Below are 15,677 nucleotides of genomic sequence, written 5' to 3'. Positions count from 1 at the left end.
TGGAAGAAAAAGGTACTGGCGGGGGAGGGGAGCCAGGGGGTGTGGATAAACAGCATCGGGAGGGGTTCATTGATAATGACGGGAGCTACCTTGCAGGTGGGGGAGGCGGCTCCGGTGCTGCTACAGTGGAGGAGTGAATGGTAGGCACAGCCCGAGCCGGTGGGACGGCTTGTTCCACCCAAGTGCCCGACTTTGCACTTTGGGCTGAAAGTGTAGAGGTAGTGTACCTCTAGCAGGGAGGCAGGCAAGGTACCTGGGCTTTGGTAGGCAGGACTAGAGGTAAGATAGCCGGTTGCTTCGGTTGCCAAACAGGGGGTCTTTTGCAGGTGCAACCATGTGAATGTGCACTAGCTTCCATCCAATCACCAGTCAATGTCAAAGCAACCTCAAAGGCAAACTACAGGCCAGCTGCTGTGCTTTTGCACTTGTCGCCCGTCCCCCTATATTTACCAGGGGGTTGCCTACACCTCTTGATGTAGGTTGTCGGCCTATTGTGGAGAGCCTCGGAGAATCAAGATTGACTGGGATTGTGATGGAGGGAGGCTTCAAGTTGTTGTTGACCACGCGCAACCTCAATCGAGGTTGAAGCGACGAGTGAAAACGGGACCCAAAGCAAGGATCGAACAAAGAAGGATACGTACCGGAAGGCGGTGATTTGGTGATTCCCGCCGTGAGTTCTGTGCGTAAGTTCCACGAGACTTCCTCGTCGACGTTGGTGGTTCCGACTTTGAAGCGTGTCACACACAAGACGGAAGAGGCGCGAGGTGGAGCAACAAGTGAAGGGCGGACAAGTCGTTGACATCAACCAAAACTACCACTACAAGGAAGTAAGTAGGTGAAGAAGAGGTCGCGTTTGACGTCGTCTGGTAATAAGTACCTCTAGGTAGTAGCAGATATGACCGAGGTGTCAAGGTAGCAAGTGGAAAGTAGGTACACACCACGGGCAAGGATTAAGTCGCAATGAGCATCCAGAGGCCAAGCGCAGTGCGGGTGTCTGTGGACGGATGGAAAGATCGATACACTACCTACCGTAACCAATCTCGAGAGGGAAGAAGCGAGCTGTCAAAGTGGGAAGTCGAATTTTAGGAAAGAGTGTGCCAGGTGGTTCTGGCGGAGGCGCGTTTAGGTAGGGTTGGCAGGTGCCGGGGTACACCCGCCGTGACTCCGCCCTGGTGGGGTATCTTTGAGCAAAATGGCGGGGTCCATATGTATTACGCAGTATTTTCAGGGCGTCTTCTGAGTGACCGGACGCCCAGACATCGTTCTTCAAGGTAGGTAAGGTAGCTAGAAGTGTCTGAAGACAACAACTTGAACTAAAGTGAAGTACCTCCCGTCCCTCATCATCAACTTTCACTTTGTCACTTTGTTAGAACGGCTAGAACAAAAACATGTAGGGATACGTATGCAGCTAGTTAGCAACAGCAGCATTGGTGAGAACCAAATGTTTTCATGAGGCTCTATTGCTTCTACCTCTACGCAACTACGCCCTACGATGCACACGAGGCCGTAAGAGGCTGTAAAGTGCTGAATGACGTTGATACCTACGTAGACAAACACCCCAGGGAGTGGAAATAGCCCTCACCTAGATACCCGTTGCCTACCTCTAATTGCTCTGCTTCAAATGACCTTCGATTCCCTTCGCGCGCGTCAAGTCGATGTGCCCGAAGTCGCAGCAAGCTGTGCCGCCACACAGGTCTCGATGAAAAGTGATCCATGGGCCTTGGTTTCGAACGCATTTTCAAACTGACGATATATTGTTTCTCAACAACTTTGTCCAACATTGAGCCGAGTCGTTCAGGTTATTAGAGTCCAAGCTGCAGGGTTGAGGTGGTTGACAATTAATCATGGGTGTGTTTCTTAGAAGCCGCCAAATACATCTCGCAAACCTTGAACCCTGTGTTTTCCGCACGACATGAATTCTGGATAACTCGAGTCTTTGCGGTAGGGAAAAAGATATGAAAATATCTCTACTGTGCAGTTAGTTTCACCATTGCCTTAACCTGTAATATTGAAGCCCTGACCTGCTATGCTTTGCACCGCACGCCTTTCTGGTTGATGTAGGTATCCCTCCGTAATCAGAACCGAGTGACAGGACGTCACCCAGGCCCCAAGAAAACATGTGCCCTGTCCCTGGCTCATGAACCGGACATGCTCCCACGGTGCCCGGAAGAGTGGTGGTGGTGGAGACGAATGGATCGTGGATCTCAGACACACATGTATGTACGATTCCATGCCCCTGTCTCAGCTAAAGTACCTTGAGCTTCCGCGCCAAAGCCGAGCGGCTCATCAGACTTGCACCCGCGCTATCTGCCAGACAGACACCGCACATTTGTGAGAAATAGGTGGCGTAGTGCAGAAGATGCACCGTAGCATACTTACTTGACCACCCGACCCAAATGTGTCCACTTTGGATGATCACGGTGCGGAACTCTAAAAACCGACGGGACCTGCGGGACGACGGGACGGGACAGCGCCGACTAACTTTCCACCAGCCCTACGGATAACGTCAGGTTACCCACTTGGCGGTAATCTTACATATTTACAAATTACGCGCGCTTACCGTTACGTTTCTCTAGCACGATTCGGTACATACCGAAAAATACGACAAAAAGATTTCACTGATTACTACTGAAGCAACATAGCACTCACTACCAGGCTCGATATCTGCTTTCACAACACATCTTCTTGGTTACCTCTATCGAAGGCGCCTTCGTTTTCAAAACTATAAGTCACAGTTTGCTTGCCTTCGCCCAAATCCCCAATCGCACAGCTAGGTAGTTTGCCTTGCCTGCGAGACCACAATGGACCGAAAAAAAATTGTCCACCGTTTGGACACTCCCTTTTCCGCTGTGGAATGGTAGGTTTCTCTCTCATACGCAGATTCACTGAATTTCACGTATGACATTTGCTTACTCGTATGTTTCGCCTAGGCCACAAATCAGCCAAGAGGATCAGGACGCCATCCTTGAACTCCTTTGTCAGTAAGTCAACCAGAGCTTCGCCTAATGCTCCTCTGTCTACCAAGGCACTGCAGCGATGATCATTTTCTAACAATCACGATACAGTCTCCTGTCTCCTTTGGGCCAATACCGAAAAGCCTTCGTAACCCCATCCAAGGGGAAGCGGAAGCGGAAGCTGGTCGAACAACAAGGAGATGCCCAAACTTCTTTGGTGCCTCCCGCGCCAGAAATAGCTGCCTATGTTGATGCGGGTCTTTCCACTATTTCACGAAACTTGCAAGATCTGTCAGCTGTCGCTGTCAGTGAGAAAGCGGAGGAAGCCAAAGGTGGCGAGCATGACAGGAAAATATCAAGTGGCAGCAAGAAGGCTCCATACAGCGTCATTTTTGTGGCGCGCTCAGGCCAGTCCTCAGCGTTCAATTGCCATTTCCCCCAAATGGTCGCAGTGGCCTCCAAGTCTCAGTCACCGGAGCAGAAGATGAGACTGGTTGGATTTTCCAAATCCTGCGAGGAAAGGCTAGCAACAGCTCTCGGTATTCCGAGAGTGTCGAGCATTGCTTTGAGAGCAGATGCACCGCAAGGGAATGGCCTCGTGGACTTTGTGAGGAAACATGTGGCTCCCATTGAGGTAGCCTGGCTTCAGGAGGCTGATTCAGGAAAGTTCTTGGAGACGAACATTGAGGCGGTTCCAACAAAAATCGGAAGCAAGAAGACGAAGAGCTCCTAGTGGTGGGAGGCAACACAAGCAATCAGAAGTCTGTTGAAGTCCGACCGGCATGGCTTCCGGGAGACATTTCTCTGGATATGTTGCTGGTTCGGCTCACTCCTACTGTGCTCTGCCTGGATTTCGCGGTAGAAATCCGCATACCGCTTAGACGACTCGAGAACGGTCAGGCAGCTTCGATACACCAGGCTCACCAATAAAATATGGAGTGTTTGCTCATTTGAGGCTCGAGAGCGGGAGTTGAGACTGAATGAATTACCAGAGCGGATGGAAAATGAGCCAGGCTTCCTTGGCCGATACTCTGCCCACGAAAGACCATAAATGCCCACCCAACCGCTAGTTTCAAGGCCTATTTTTTTTCCCCCATTGCTTTACAAATGATATCTTTTGAAGCCTGTGTCATATGTCATGTATCTATCGATACAGCTTGTATGATGTTTGCTTACAACCTGTTTCGAGACACACCTGAAAAAGATATAAGGACCCCCCGATGACGAGCCGACCTTGGGTTCTAGGGAGGAACACCCTTCTGATAATGGGAGGCGCAATCACTCTCTCGTACGCGCCTTCCCGTCTGTGACGCTGAGCAGGAACATGCGAACCCTAAGACGGCACACCAAAACTTGAAACACCCGCTGATAACGTTCACCTCTCGAGTTTCTTCCACTCGTCAACATCTTCCATTACACATCTGACATTTCCCCTAGAAGGTCATCACCACCAGCAGCAATTCAAAACTTCTCTTCCTCATTCCGGGTAGCTTGCTACAATACTGCGGATAGTCTCCCCATCACCCCGCTCACCTCGATAACAACTATCGCTTTGTGGACACTCTCTCACCACACGTCGCGTCATAACCAAGTAGCAACCATGACTCCGGACCAGGAGCTAGCGGAGCAACTGGCAGAAGCGCGCGCCTTTCAAGCAGAAGCTACGAAAGGTGGCAACCGTCAGAAGAGTCGCCGCCCAGCTCGCAACAGAGGCAGAGGCGGTCGCGATCATGGAGATTCTCCCTCCACCCCTCCTATTACCCATTCTTCTCGTGGAGGTCGAGGTGGAAGAGGCCGCGGAGGCTCTCTTCTCCAGCCCGCGGCCTTCGAGCAAGAACAGAGCGAGAGCCATCTCCCTGCCACGCCCGCTTACACTCCTCAGAATGTCAAAGTTCGCCCATTTGCCATTCCTATTGTGGCACCCCCTTCCGCCAACAGCGGATTTACTCCAGCTGTAACCCCATCCGGTGTCGGTGGCTCTTTTTTTGCCCCGCAAGGTATGTTCATCAATTAAACTTTTTATGTATATCCCTACTCATTCGTTATAGCTGCCCCTAAAGCCACCGCCTCCAAAGTTCAAGCTCGTGCGACAAGGGGAAGACGTTTTGGGGTAAGGAAATTTGCATCTCAAGATGAAGACGATGCCGTGCTTGCATTCTTCAACGACGATACCCCAGCCCCAGTTGGTGAGGTTAGGTATTACCAGGAAGAATACGAGAAGAAGGAAACAAGTAAGGTACCGAAGCCGAGCTCATTCAGCTTGCAAGAGAATTACCCACAGCAGCCCAAAGAGACCTCAAGTGCGGCTACCAGTCACCTTCAGGACGAGCCCAGCACTGTCAACCTAGAGACCAAGAACGAGACCAACCCTAACGAGGAAGCAGAGGCTCAAATCAAGGCTAGTGATGAAGTCAACGTTGAGGTCTCGGACGAAGTGGCTCTAATCGACTCCCAGAATGTCAATGTCCAAGAGCTCGAGCATGCTGCGCTCCTTCGTGAACGTGAAGAGCAAGAGCGACAGCAGCAGCTCCTTCGCGAGATCGAAGAGGGAGAGGCGACTCTCGCAGAATTGACCAAGCTGATTGCCATGATGAAGGCCAACGCCGCAAAGCTTCATGTCAATTCTGCTAGCGGGTATCCTACAGGAGTCTTACAGCAAGTCACCAATACCGGTCCCAGCGCGAATAGTCCTCATCAAGGCGCTTCTGCGGCAGTAATCATCACGCCGTCCACAGCAAAACACAGGGACGCTTTCAACAACCAGACCTCAGTCCCGCGGAATACTGGAGGTGAGTAAACCCAATGTTCTTGAGGGTCTGATGTATTGCCGTACTAACGCGGACCAACTGTTCACAGGTGCCGTGCCTAACACTACGTCCAACTCTACGGGTGACTTGATGAACCTCGATTCTGAGCGAGTCACCATGCGATACGTTCCGCATCCCACCCAGATTGAACCCTTAGGCTTCAACGGCGGTCATTCCTCTTTCCAGAATGGTTTCCAGGAGGCTGAAGATGAGGAGGAGCTTTAGGATCCACTTTGATCCGGTTCCCTCACTGAAATGTGTTGGCTTGTTTCAAGTATTGTGCATATTTGCGAGATTGCCCTCCTTAACGACAACGACATTTCTGCTCACAACATCAACTTCGAGAAATGAACATATCCCGCAACCAGTTACTCTGCCATCGAAAATACCACACCAAACAAAGCGAGGGTTTTAACTACACATACAAACCCGTCCAGTCTTTCTTTTGTTGAGTTACTGCATATTGCGCATCCGGTACCTGGCGGCATCTCAAGACCCATGAAGCTCTCATACCAGTTCACTTATCAATCTCACGAGCATGGGAAGGAAAACATCATGCGAACAACAAGCAAGCTGAGATCCCACCTTTGAGCTCGAACATGCAGTCCCCTTGAGCTGTGGGAAGGCTCAAGAGGATCAGAGGAGTACGCGCGCGAGGTGCTCCCGCTCGAGGGTAAGACGATGGCTTCACAGGGATGATCGAGGCGGACGACGGACGCGGCAGCAATAATATCGACAATGATCATAACAATTACCACCAGAAGGACATCAAGACGGGCACGATAGGATCAATGGGCAGTGCCGAGCACCTTCCCACGCTGGCGTTTGCTAAAGAGAAACCATCGCTGTGAGATTGTGTTTGATTAGCATATGGATTCATAGCGTATGAGCGCCCAAAAGCAGGAGAGCGGGGGAAGCGTGACGATGTCAAGAAAACACCCAGAACCTAGGCGGAGGATGAAATCTTGGCAGATGGAGAAGGATTTTCATGTCATCTTGCTTGTTTCGCTACCTAGCAGTTCCCAGTTACGATCAATTACCCTTTGTTGGTAGCAGATCTTGAAGTATGGGACGCGACAGTGGCTCTGGAACTGTTTATCCGTGTTTGGTAATTGTAGCGAGAATAGTTAGACCCAAGAGAATATGCAAACCAAGAGAAAAAAGAAGAAAAACTAGAAAAAGAAATTGACGAGCGGTTCCTTATGTATTGTGCGGGCGCCAACACTTCCTAATGTACGCAACAATGCTCTAGGAATAGACAATGCTGTTTCATCCGGAATATCAGATCACACACAGACGGAGATTATCATGACCGCTGATCATCACCAAATGAGAAGCCATGAATTTTCCTTTACAACACTCTCTAGAGCGTGCTGAGAGCGTGGTATTTGAAAGAAGATAATCTCCCAATATCCACCTCCAATCAAAATCCCACTCCGATGTAAACAAACCTCTTAGGTTCTATGAAGGTACCTCTAGTCATTAATCCTCATTAGCAGCCTCCCACTCCCCAATACTCACTACCCCATCACTCGAAATTTCAACATGCACTCCGCCGCCACCACCACCACCACCACCACCACCATCATCATCACTCCCCTCAGTTACATGACCCTGACCACCACCACCGATTTGTTCAACAACCAACCACAATCCTCCATACACCCTAATCACATCCGGATCCAAATCCACCTCCTTCGTTCTTAAACCAAGACTGGCATCCGCAAACTCCCCCTTGGCGCTGTATCCATCCCCTTCAGTGGTACCCTGCCCCCCATGTATATGTCCAGCTCCAATCCCTCCGATCCCTCCGAGCCTCTCCGAAAGACTGAGATTACTGAGACTAGCCGCCAACTCGCCCCCGCCTCCTGAAGCCGTGCTGGCTAATACTCGCTTTCGTCCTTCGATAGTACCTAGTTCGAGGGCTACTCTCACCATGGCCGTCTTTTGCGTAGTAGATCCCGTCTTGACAGATCGCGCTAATACGCTGGCACGGGTGAGTCTGGCGACGTCGACGCGGGCGCGGACCCTTCCCTCGCCTTGGCGGACGGTGGCAGGCGAGGGAGCGGGCGTGCGTAAACGCCCTGCTGCGTCCGATAGGATCGGCTCGACAGTGAATGGGCAAGCGGCGCTGACGCGGAGGGAGTACCGGCCTGTTTGCCCGGGCTCGTAGGTGGAGAGGACTATAGTGTAGGTACCCGGGTCGATGAGGGAGGAGGTGTGTCCGTGGTTGTTGGATGCCACGGAGGTGTTGGAAGTGTTGGAAGAAGGTAGCGTAGAAGCAAACGTGCACCCCCTTTGATACTCGGCGCTCGAACAAATGAGATCCCGCCCCACGACGGCCGTGACGCGTTGTCCGCCGTTGGAGTAGAGGACCGCAATGTGCACGGGGAGGTTGTCAGCCCTCTCGGTGCTGAGGACCAGAGACAAGGGAGAAGGGCGGGTGAGCGTGAGGGCGTATTGCGGGTTGGTGACGTAGGATGGGTAGACCGTTGAGCCGCCGGCTGTGCGGCGGGTCCAGGCCCCCGTGATGGTTTCGTTATAGGGAAGCGGGTCGGAGGCCGGGGAGATGGTTAAGGGCGAGTTAGAGAAGAAGGAGAGGGTGAAGGAGTAGGAAGGGAGCGGGAGGTCGGATTGAGCAATAACGAGGGTTTGGGCAACGCCGGGCGTGGGAGAGTAGCGGAGGAGCGTGTTGGGGCTGTCGACGTAGGGACCTTGGTGCAGGGCGTGGTGGGAGCCTTCGGAGAGGGGGATGCGCGTACCGGGCGGGTGGGAGGCAAAGAGGGAGAGGGACATGTAGCCAAGGGATTTTAGGGGCTGGTGGAAGTCGTGTTCTTGCTTGCGTTCGCGGAGGATGTCGAGTTCGGAGTCTTGCCAGTGCCGGTTGAGGAGGACCCAGACTGGGCTGCCGGTGTGGGAGAGAATGCTGTATTGTGGGTTTTGGGTGAAGACCAGCTCTTCGGCTTTTGGAGGGATTGTCCATGTAAAGTGGTGGTCTTGACGGAACCGGAAGAGGGAAGGACTCCAGTTGACGTAGAGTGAGTCGAAGTGTTGGAGGACATCCTCAAAGGTCATCCAGAAGGTGTTGGACATGCTCTCTTCTGGGGATCCGCTCCTGTCGGTGCTCGAGGTGGCAGTTGATCCTACACCCGTCCATACCAAGCTGTCCCGCCATGGGTTCTTCACTAGAAAGAGTCGGTTGTTTCCGTCGTTTCGAAGGTCAAGTACTGCGTAGTCGTGCTCTCTAACCAGGCCGAGGGTTCGCTCTTCCTCACGGGAGAGTTTGCCGGTACCGAGTGTCACTAGCGCGTTGCCTTGTTCGTACGCTGTCTTGATACGGCTCCATGTCTCATTCAGCTCGATGTCATCGCTGTCAATTTCACTTAGCATCTTAACGGCTATGGACGCAACGAAAGGGAGTGTTTCTCACGTTTGAAGAAATATTTGCTCCGGAATCCAACCGGTAAGAGCGTGTAAGTCCGTGCCAGAGTTGCTGCCAGGAAAGTCATAGCCGCCTCGAATCTTCAAGTAGGCTTTCTCGATCAATGCCGGCCAGATCAGATATGGATTGCGTCGGTCCACTACATAAAGCGTGCGCTCGGAGGAAGAGGTCGGAAGACGGTCGTCTATGAGCACCTTGCGCCAGCAGCCATTGAAGTACATGCGAAAGATGTACTTGCCATTTTGTGATACGGCTGGTCGTTTGACGTCGTCGTCATAAGGATACATGAGAGAGGAAAGCAACTGGTCTGTGTTAGTGAGACTGCATATGTGTCACAGAAAAGGCGGTCCTGTGCTCTTACCGAGCCTGTTCTGGGGCCGAATTGCCGGACAGCAGCACACAAGCTTGCTACGACCGAGCAATCGGTTGCCAAATCCTGACCGAGATCAATGCTTTCAGTCGCAGTCATGAAGACGTCTGCCCCGCGTTCCGGCACATCCATGAAAATCTCATGTGGCCTCTTCCAGCCGGCAAATATGTCTTGCTGCTCAGGGGAGAGAGTAAAGGGTGAATGGTCCCTGTGGAACAGTGAGACAAGGCCATTTCATATCCCACAATTTGTCATAACATACGTATAGCACCCATCAGCTGCCTTTGAGGCGGCAAACTCATCCGAAGCTGGTGTCTTCTCCCACGGTGGAAAGATATTGCCATGCAACTTGGATGATTTTAGAAGAAGAGTTTTCTCGGCAATGGTCAGGGTCCGCGTCGATTCGGGCACTGGCGAGCGGGCAGAAGTAGCGGCGGATTTTGCATTGGCTTTGAGTCGTTCGCCAAGGGCTATAAGGTCGCTACATTTTCGCTGTAGGCGGTTGCGGTCTTTGGGGTTGGCGGCTTTTCCGGCTGCGCGCATGTAAATCTCGGCGGCCGCAATGGCATGTTTGAGTGCTTCTTGGCCATGGGATTCGGCGAGACGGCGCTCGTGTTCCTTGCAAAAGTTAGATGTAAATCTCATGTAGGTAGAGACATGATCTAGAGGGTGTTGGGCATTACCAGAGCTCTAGCCTCCATCGTGACACTTGTGGAAGGATAATGGTGTAAGACTTGTATGCATAATTTGGGATGCCCAGTCCTCGAGTCCTCTCCTGGGACCGCAGTTGGGCGGACTATTGCGGAATATGGGTTTGAAGTATAATAAAGGCAATGTTAAGGACGAATGCCGACTGGGATCCAGATGACAGCAAATGTGGATGGATAGATGACACGGATCAAATGAGTAGCGTAGACTAGTCAGACTAGTTCTATTTTTCTTGTCCAGGTCGAATCAAGGACAGGATCAAAGACGACGAATAAAGAGGCTCGATTGCTCAATAACGTACTAAGTATATTTTGCGAAAGGTAACGGGACCCCAGACAACGACCTCGTGTATCGAGCTTCCACTTGCTGAAACTGGGGACGCCGCCTTGATGTGATTCTTGGCTGCAGCGAATGTCCATCCGTCTTTGGCATCGACTCCAGCACACCGGATGTTTAGCTCTTGGCCGTGGAAGCCGAACATGTATAAACGGCCCGTTCTTCTGTGCACTTGGATTCCCAACTGGGGCACCGACGGGTCGTCCTGCAGGAGGTATCCCCGGCTCTGAGGTTTGCGGAACCCGAGCCAGCTCAGGGCGGTGCAACATTCCGCGGTGGTGCCAACAGTGTCGGTGGAGATTCTGGCAAAGTCCATTCCTCGTCTCGGATAATCCGACTGTGCTTGATTCCAAACTGCCTTTCAGTGTGGGGCCAAACCGATAGGAAACTGACAGCCAAGCTCTAGCCAAAGACCCCAAGCTTGGCATTGACTTTGCGCGCCAGCAACCGTCACCGCGTCTCATCATCTGAACAACGACAATGAGTGTCCAAACCCACCTACAGCATTTCGAAGCGCTCAATTCCGTCACATTCACATGCGGGGTGCCTCTAAACGGCTACTCCTGAGTCTCCACCACTAACCCTAACCCTAACTACTGATCTGGGTTGCCGGAGGCGAGTTAGACCTTGACTCCACACAGGCCGTTTGGAATCCGTCGCGCACAAATCGGAGTATGTACATGGGCCTCGCTTTCACGTCGGAGTGAATGCCGTTGTGCTGCAGGACGGACGGCGTGGCGGGTGAGACAGGGGAAGCCCTACCGGCCTATCTGGGAAACGAGAGCCCTACCTTTTCTATCACTGGAACCTTGGCGTGCAGAGGTTGGCCATATCACTGGTGAATCGTGAGTTGGAGTTGGAGACGGGGTTGGTCGAAGTGGAAGTGACGGAGTCGGGGGCTGGGAGGGTGATGGAAAAAGAGTTGACACTTGCTTGGGTCTTGGATGACAAAAGCAGATATGGCGGGCGAGTCAGTTTGAAACCCCCCAAGGTCATTTCGAGGAGTTTGGAACTGGGAAGTGGAATGGAGAATGCCCAATATCTCAAGCTACTACAGCTATTGTTTTCCAACTTTTACAATTCCCCTTTTCCGAGAAGTATCAAGGTATGTCTTGAAGTCAACGCAGTCAACAGCACCGACGGTACCCCGCATCGGCCGATAAGGTACAAACTGACATCAAGAACGGACAGCGATGCAAGAGCCCCGCCACGGGCAGTGACGGGATGAGGGGATCTGCTGTTCCTGCGCCCTGGACCTGGAGCCTCCCGTCGCATCATGCCATGAGGCCATGGTGGGGCATTGCGGCCTTTAGTTCTAGTGCCTTTAGCGGCCTCGGCATGCGTTCCTGGGCCAACAAAGTTCTCTTCAGCCTGATTGCCGGGTGCTCCTTCAATTGCCCGGTTGGCGGTGCCGAGAGAGCCTCCACTGTGACAGGCATATGATTTCAGCTGGGACGTGGGGGGCTTCGGGTTTCCTGATCGCCGACCTAGGGATCGGGCCACCGCCAAGGGTAGCCAGAGATGCAACTGCATCCCGAAAGAATTATGGTCCGCATAGATAGGTACAGGGCCATGGCTTGGATGACGAAACGGTGAGAACGGTCAACAACACAACTTGGTCGTTGGTCTTATGCCTGTCTTGGGAGCTTGGCTACTCAGCCACCCGGGGACGCCGTTGTGTGTCAAAAGACTTGGTTGAAGATCACGACGGATACAAGCACCATAGTAGTGCTATCTTCACAGCCGTGTGCCAATGGCTTGGGAATCTTAAATATCAAGAATCATGTTGCTGGTTGCGGCATGATCGCCATTCGGATGTCTTGGAGCAAAACGTTAACCAATAACCATGCTATGCGCAAGTCCTTCTCTATCAGCACCTTCGGGCTCGCCGAACACGGTCCTCGGATATGTTGCCAGAGAGCGGGCGGGAAGAACCGCTTGAACGATGTGCCATGGCAGCGGAGAACGGTCTCGCAGGGTTTTAACCCGTCTTCGTTTCCAACTCTCCAAGCCATGGCCACAATACCTCTAACAACTTAGAGTCTGGTTGAGGAACAAAAGCCGACAAATCTGACGCCCCATAAAATGCATCTTTGGTCTTTCATTGACTCAACTCCTTGAATCGTCTTTGAAGAACAATGCCCACCGAAATCACTGGTTTGAGTTTATGTTCCAAAACTCTTCCTCAGCTCGCAACTTTGTTTCAGCACTTGTGGGGATCCCCTCAGATCGAAGTCAAAGGATAATTTGCCCATCAAGCCTCCTGTCGGAATTTGATGGCAACCGTGACTTTCGACCAGATTTTGCCAGACTTATGTAGTGCTTGGCGAAAAGCAGTTCCTCCCTAAGAAGCATGTCGAGTATAAAAGCTTGGAGGCTGGTTGTCGCTGGTTGACTGGATTATCGTGCTATGTACGAGGTCCACAGATGGAGACGGTCGCAATGATGCCTCGGTACTGCATCATCGAGCTTGGCTTTGCTCTGAAGAACTGAGTTGCTTAATCCGAAGAGCCCGGGGAGAGCGAAATGGAATTCGGTCGCTGACGTCGCATATAAACTCCCATTGGCCCCCTTACATGGTGGAATATGTTGTCGAATGGGAAGTCGTGGCGTCCTGCCGCCTTATCTGATCTGATAACTGAAAAAGAAAGACAGGAAGAAGCAAGACGCAATGACTTGAAAAGCTGGGGATCCGGGGAATCTTTATCGACGCAATCGTGGGGACGGGAACGCAACCTAACCTGGAACCCCAAAAGTCGCAAAACCCGATCCGATTGGGGCATCAAGGCCCCTGTGTGGCCCTGCCTGGGAGATGCCGCGGCCTTCTGCAAAGCAACGAAACAGCAGAAACTGCCGTGTCGCAGCGACGGGCTGCTCCAAATTCCCTTTATTGGGGAACTGGAGGCGGGTGTGCCGAGGTTGTCGGTGGTTATCCGGTTATCGTCTATCACGGGTTACATTGGCTTCTTTTTTTCTGGGGAGGGGGAAAGACCTTTGAAAAGTTCCTGGGTGATTGCTTTCCATTCCACTTTCCCACGTACATACCTGCTGGACTGGATTCCACTTCCATTGTGAGGTTGCCCCGTCGAGACCGCCAAAAAGTCGGAGTCCCACCGCCGGCCTCGGTACATATCATTTGGACGGTCTGAAATAACCTAAAATCGTTGTAAAGGAACCACCTGGGCGCCCCCCCCTTCTTGCGCCCGTCGGTCCGTACTTGTCGTCACCGATTTCCTTCCCTGTGTCGTGTGTGTTGTTATCATTCGGTCGCATATCCTTTCCTATCTTGCCTTTCACTTTTGAGATTGTAAACCCCCCATCTTTTGTTCTTATTCGCATTTGCCTCTTATCATTTTATTTTCCGTTGTTGCGATACCTATCTACCAAATTATACACTGGTCCTGCCGTCCTACACGACATTGACATAAGCGGGGATCTCGAGCCAGCGATTGCGCCAACCAACACCGAGCGACCCTTTCCGTCTGAACCACTACTTCGAACTCCCGCCCCGAGCGTCCAGAGTATTTCTAGATATCAAAGTAACAATCAACAATGGCAGCACACTCAAAGCCCGCCCAATTGGGCCCCTGGGGGAAGGCCACGGCCGGCGCTGCTGGTGCCGCTTTCGCCAACGTGCTCGTATACCCACTTGATCTGTGTGTACACCCCTCTTCTTTGCGCTCTTTCTAGCAGTCACTGACTTTGTGAGAACTGCAGCATCAAGACGAAACTTCAAGTCCAAGTCAAAAAGTCCGCCGACGTTGAAAAGCAAGAGGCTACGGCCAGCAATGAGGTTCACTACAAGGGAACATGGGACGCCCTCACCAAGATCAAGAATGCCGAGGGTATTGCGGGTCTTTATGCTGGCATGAACGGTGCGCTACTGGGTGTCACGTCGAGCAACTTCGCCTACTTCTATTGGTATTCGATCGTCCGCACGCTGTATCTTCAGTACCAAAAATCGGATGCCCACCCCTCGACGGCCGCTGAGTTGGCCCTTGGCGCCGTTGCCGGTGCGCTCGGCCAGCTTTTCACCATCCCAGTCGCGGTCATCACCACCCGCCAGCAGACGCAAAGCAAGGAGGACAGGAAGGGCATCATCGATACCGCTCGGGAGGTTGTCGAGGGCGAGGATGGCATTACCGGGCTCTGGAGAGGCTTGAAGGCTAGCTTGGTTCTGGTTGTCAACCCGGCCATCACATATGGCGCGTACGAGAGGCTGAAGGATATTCTTTTCCCTGGAAAGAACACCTTGAAGCCCTGGGAGGCTTTCCGTAAGTTCGAGTCCTGGAAGTTTGTGCGATATGCTTGGCTAACAATTGTTCTGTAGTTCTTGGCGCGTTGTCCAAGTCAATTGCCACCATCGTCACCCAGCCCCTCATTGTCGCCAAGGTAGGCCTGCAATCCAAGCCTCCCGCGGCTCGCAACGGCAAGCCTTTCAAGAGCTTCGTCGAGGTGATGGAGTTTATTGTCAAGAACGAGGGCGCTTTGAGTTTGTTCAAGGGTATCGGGCCCCAGCTTCTTAAGGGCTTTTTAGTACAAGGTATCTTGATGATGACCAAGGAGCGGTACGTTACGAAAAATCGTCCACCATATTCACTACAGCGAAATACTGACATGTTGCATTATAGTGTCGAGCTCATGTTCATCCTCTTTATGCGCTTCCTTTCGAAGCTTCGGTCGCAGCAGCTCGGCAAGGCCGCTGCTTTGGCTGCCGCGGCAAAGGTTGCGTCCCCCGTCATCGCAAAGTAGACGCTCCCTTCCATTTCTTGAACAACGAAAGCACATATCATGACTTGAACGTTCTGCTTGTACTGTATTTCTGCTGCATTTGATGGCGGTCGTGATTGGAGAATCATACTCACAATTCGGTAATCTTCTGCTACTTGGGTTTCATCTTTCAGCCGGACCTGGTTATATAGAGCGGATAGAGATCCCTTGGATACAAGACCTTTATGAGTTCAACCTTGATCATTGCCGACAGTCATTGTAATTTTGTTGTTAAGAGCAAAGTTGAAGCTGAGAGCCGACTCGGAGTTGTCACGCCAAGAGAACCATTG

The 15,677-nt window shown here is 52.1% G+C and overlaps 6 protein-coding genes across 6 annotated transcripts; 5 read left to right on the top strand and 1 right to left on the bottom strand.

The window, feature by feature from the left end:
* Nucleotides 1-2,801: 2,801 nt before the first annotated feature.
* Nucleotides 2,802-3,903, top strand: NEUTE1DRAFT_129815 (uncharacterized protein; the record flags this gene model as incomplete). Its single annotated transcript, XM_009852793.1, has 3 exons — nt 2,802-2,857; nt 2,931-2,981; nt 3,066-3,903. The coding sequence occupies 3 exons, from the start codon at nt 2,802-2,804 to the stop codon at nt 3,685-3,687; spliced, it is 729 nt and encodes a 242-aa protein (XP_009851095.1).
* A 651-nt stretch (nt 3,904-4,554) lies between these two features.
* NEUTE1DRAFT_137783 (uncharacterized protein) lies at nt 4,555-5,986 on the top strand (the record flags this gene model as incomplete). The annotated part of the gene is made up of 3 exons (XM_009852792.1): nt 4,555-4,951; nt 5,003-5,743; nt 5,811-5,986. The coding sequence occupies 3 exons, from the start codon at nt 4,555-4,557 to the stop codon at nt 5,984-5,986; spliced, it is 1,314 nt and encodes a 437-aa protein (XP_009851094.1).
* A 400-nt stretch (nt 5,987-6,386) lies between these two features.
* NEUTE1DRAFT_117028 (uncharacterized protein) lies at nt 6,387-6,645 on the top strand (the record flags this gene model as incomplete). Its single annotated transcript, XM_009852791.1, has 1 exon — nt 6,387-6,645. The coding sequence occupies one exon, from the start codon at nt 6,457-6,459 to the stop codon at nt 6,610-6,612; it is 156 nt and encodes a 51-aa protein (XP_009851093.1).
* A 449-nt stretch (nt 6,646-7,094) lies between these two features.
* On the bottom strand, nt 7,095-10,762 carry NEUTE1DRAFT_122335 (uncharacterized protein; the record flags this gene model as incomplete). The annotated part of the gene is made up of 5 exons (XM_009852790.1): nt 7,095-9,131; nt 9,192-9,505; nt 9,565-9,781; nt 9,836-10,191; nt 10,583-10,762. 5 exons carry the CDS (start codon nt 10,760-10,762, stop codon nt 7,244-7,246), a joined length of 2,955 nt encoding a protein of 984 aa, XP_009851092.1.
* Nucleotides 10,763-12,360: 1,598 nt separating this feature from the next.
* Nucleotides 12,361-12,669, top strand: NEUTE1DRAFT_117027 (uncharacterized protein; the record flags this gene model as incomplete). The annotated part of the gene is made up of 1 exon (XM_009852789.1): nt 12,361-12,669. The coding sequence occupies one exon, from the start codon at nt 12,418-12,420 to the stop codon at nt 12,655-12,657; it is 240 nt and encodes a 79-aa protein (XP_009851091.1).
* Nucleotides 12,670-14,169: 1,500 nt separating this feature from the next.
* On the top strand, nt 14,170-15,632 carry NEUTE1DRAFT_82145 (uncharacterized protein; the record flags this gene model as incomplete). Its single annotated transcript, XM_009852788.1, has 4 exons — nt 14,170-14,273; nt 14,335-14,891; nt 14,948-15,185; nt 15,249-15,632. 4 exons carry the CDS (start codon nt 14,170-14,172, stop codon nt 15,367-15,369), a joined length of 1,020 nt encoding a protein of 339 aa, XP_009851090.1.
* Between the last annotated feature and the right edge of the window lie 45 nt (nt 15,633-15,677).

This window comes from Neurospora tetrasperma, assembly GCF_000213175.1.
Source record: "Neurospora tetrasperma FGSC 2508 unplaced genomic scaffold NEUTE1scaffold_3, whole genome shotgun sequence".
NCBI lineage: Eukaryota > Fungi > Ascomycota > Sordariomycetes > Sordariales > Sordariaceae > Neurospora > Neurospora tetrasperma.
Note: the sequence above shows the minus strand (reverse complement) of the source record. Positions and strands in the feature narration are given on the sequence as shown.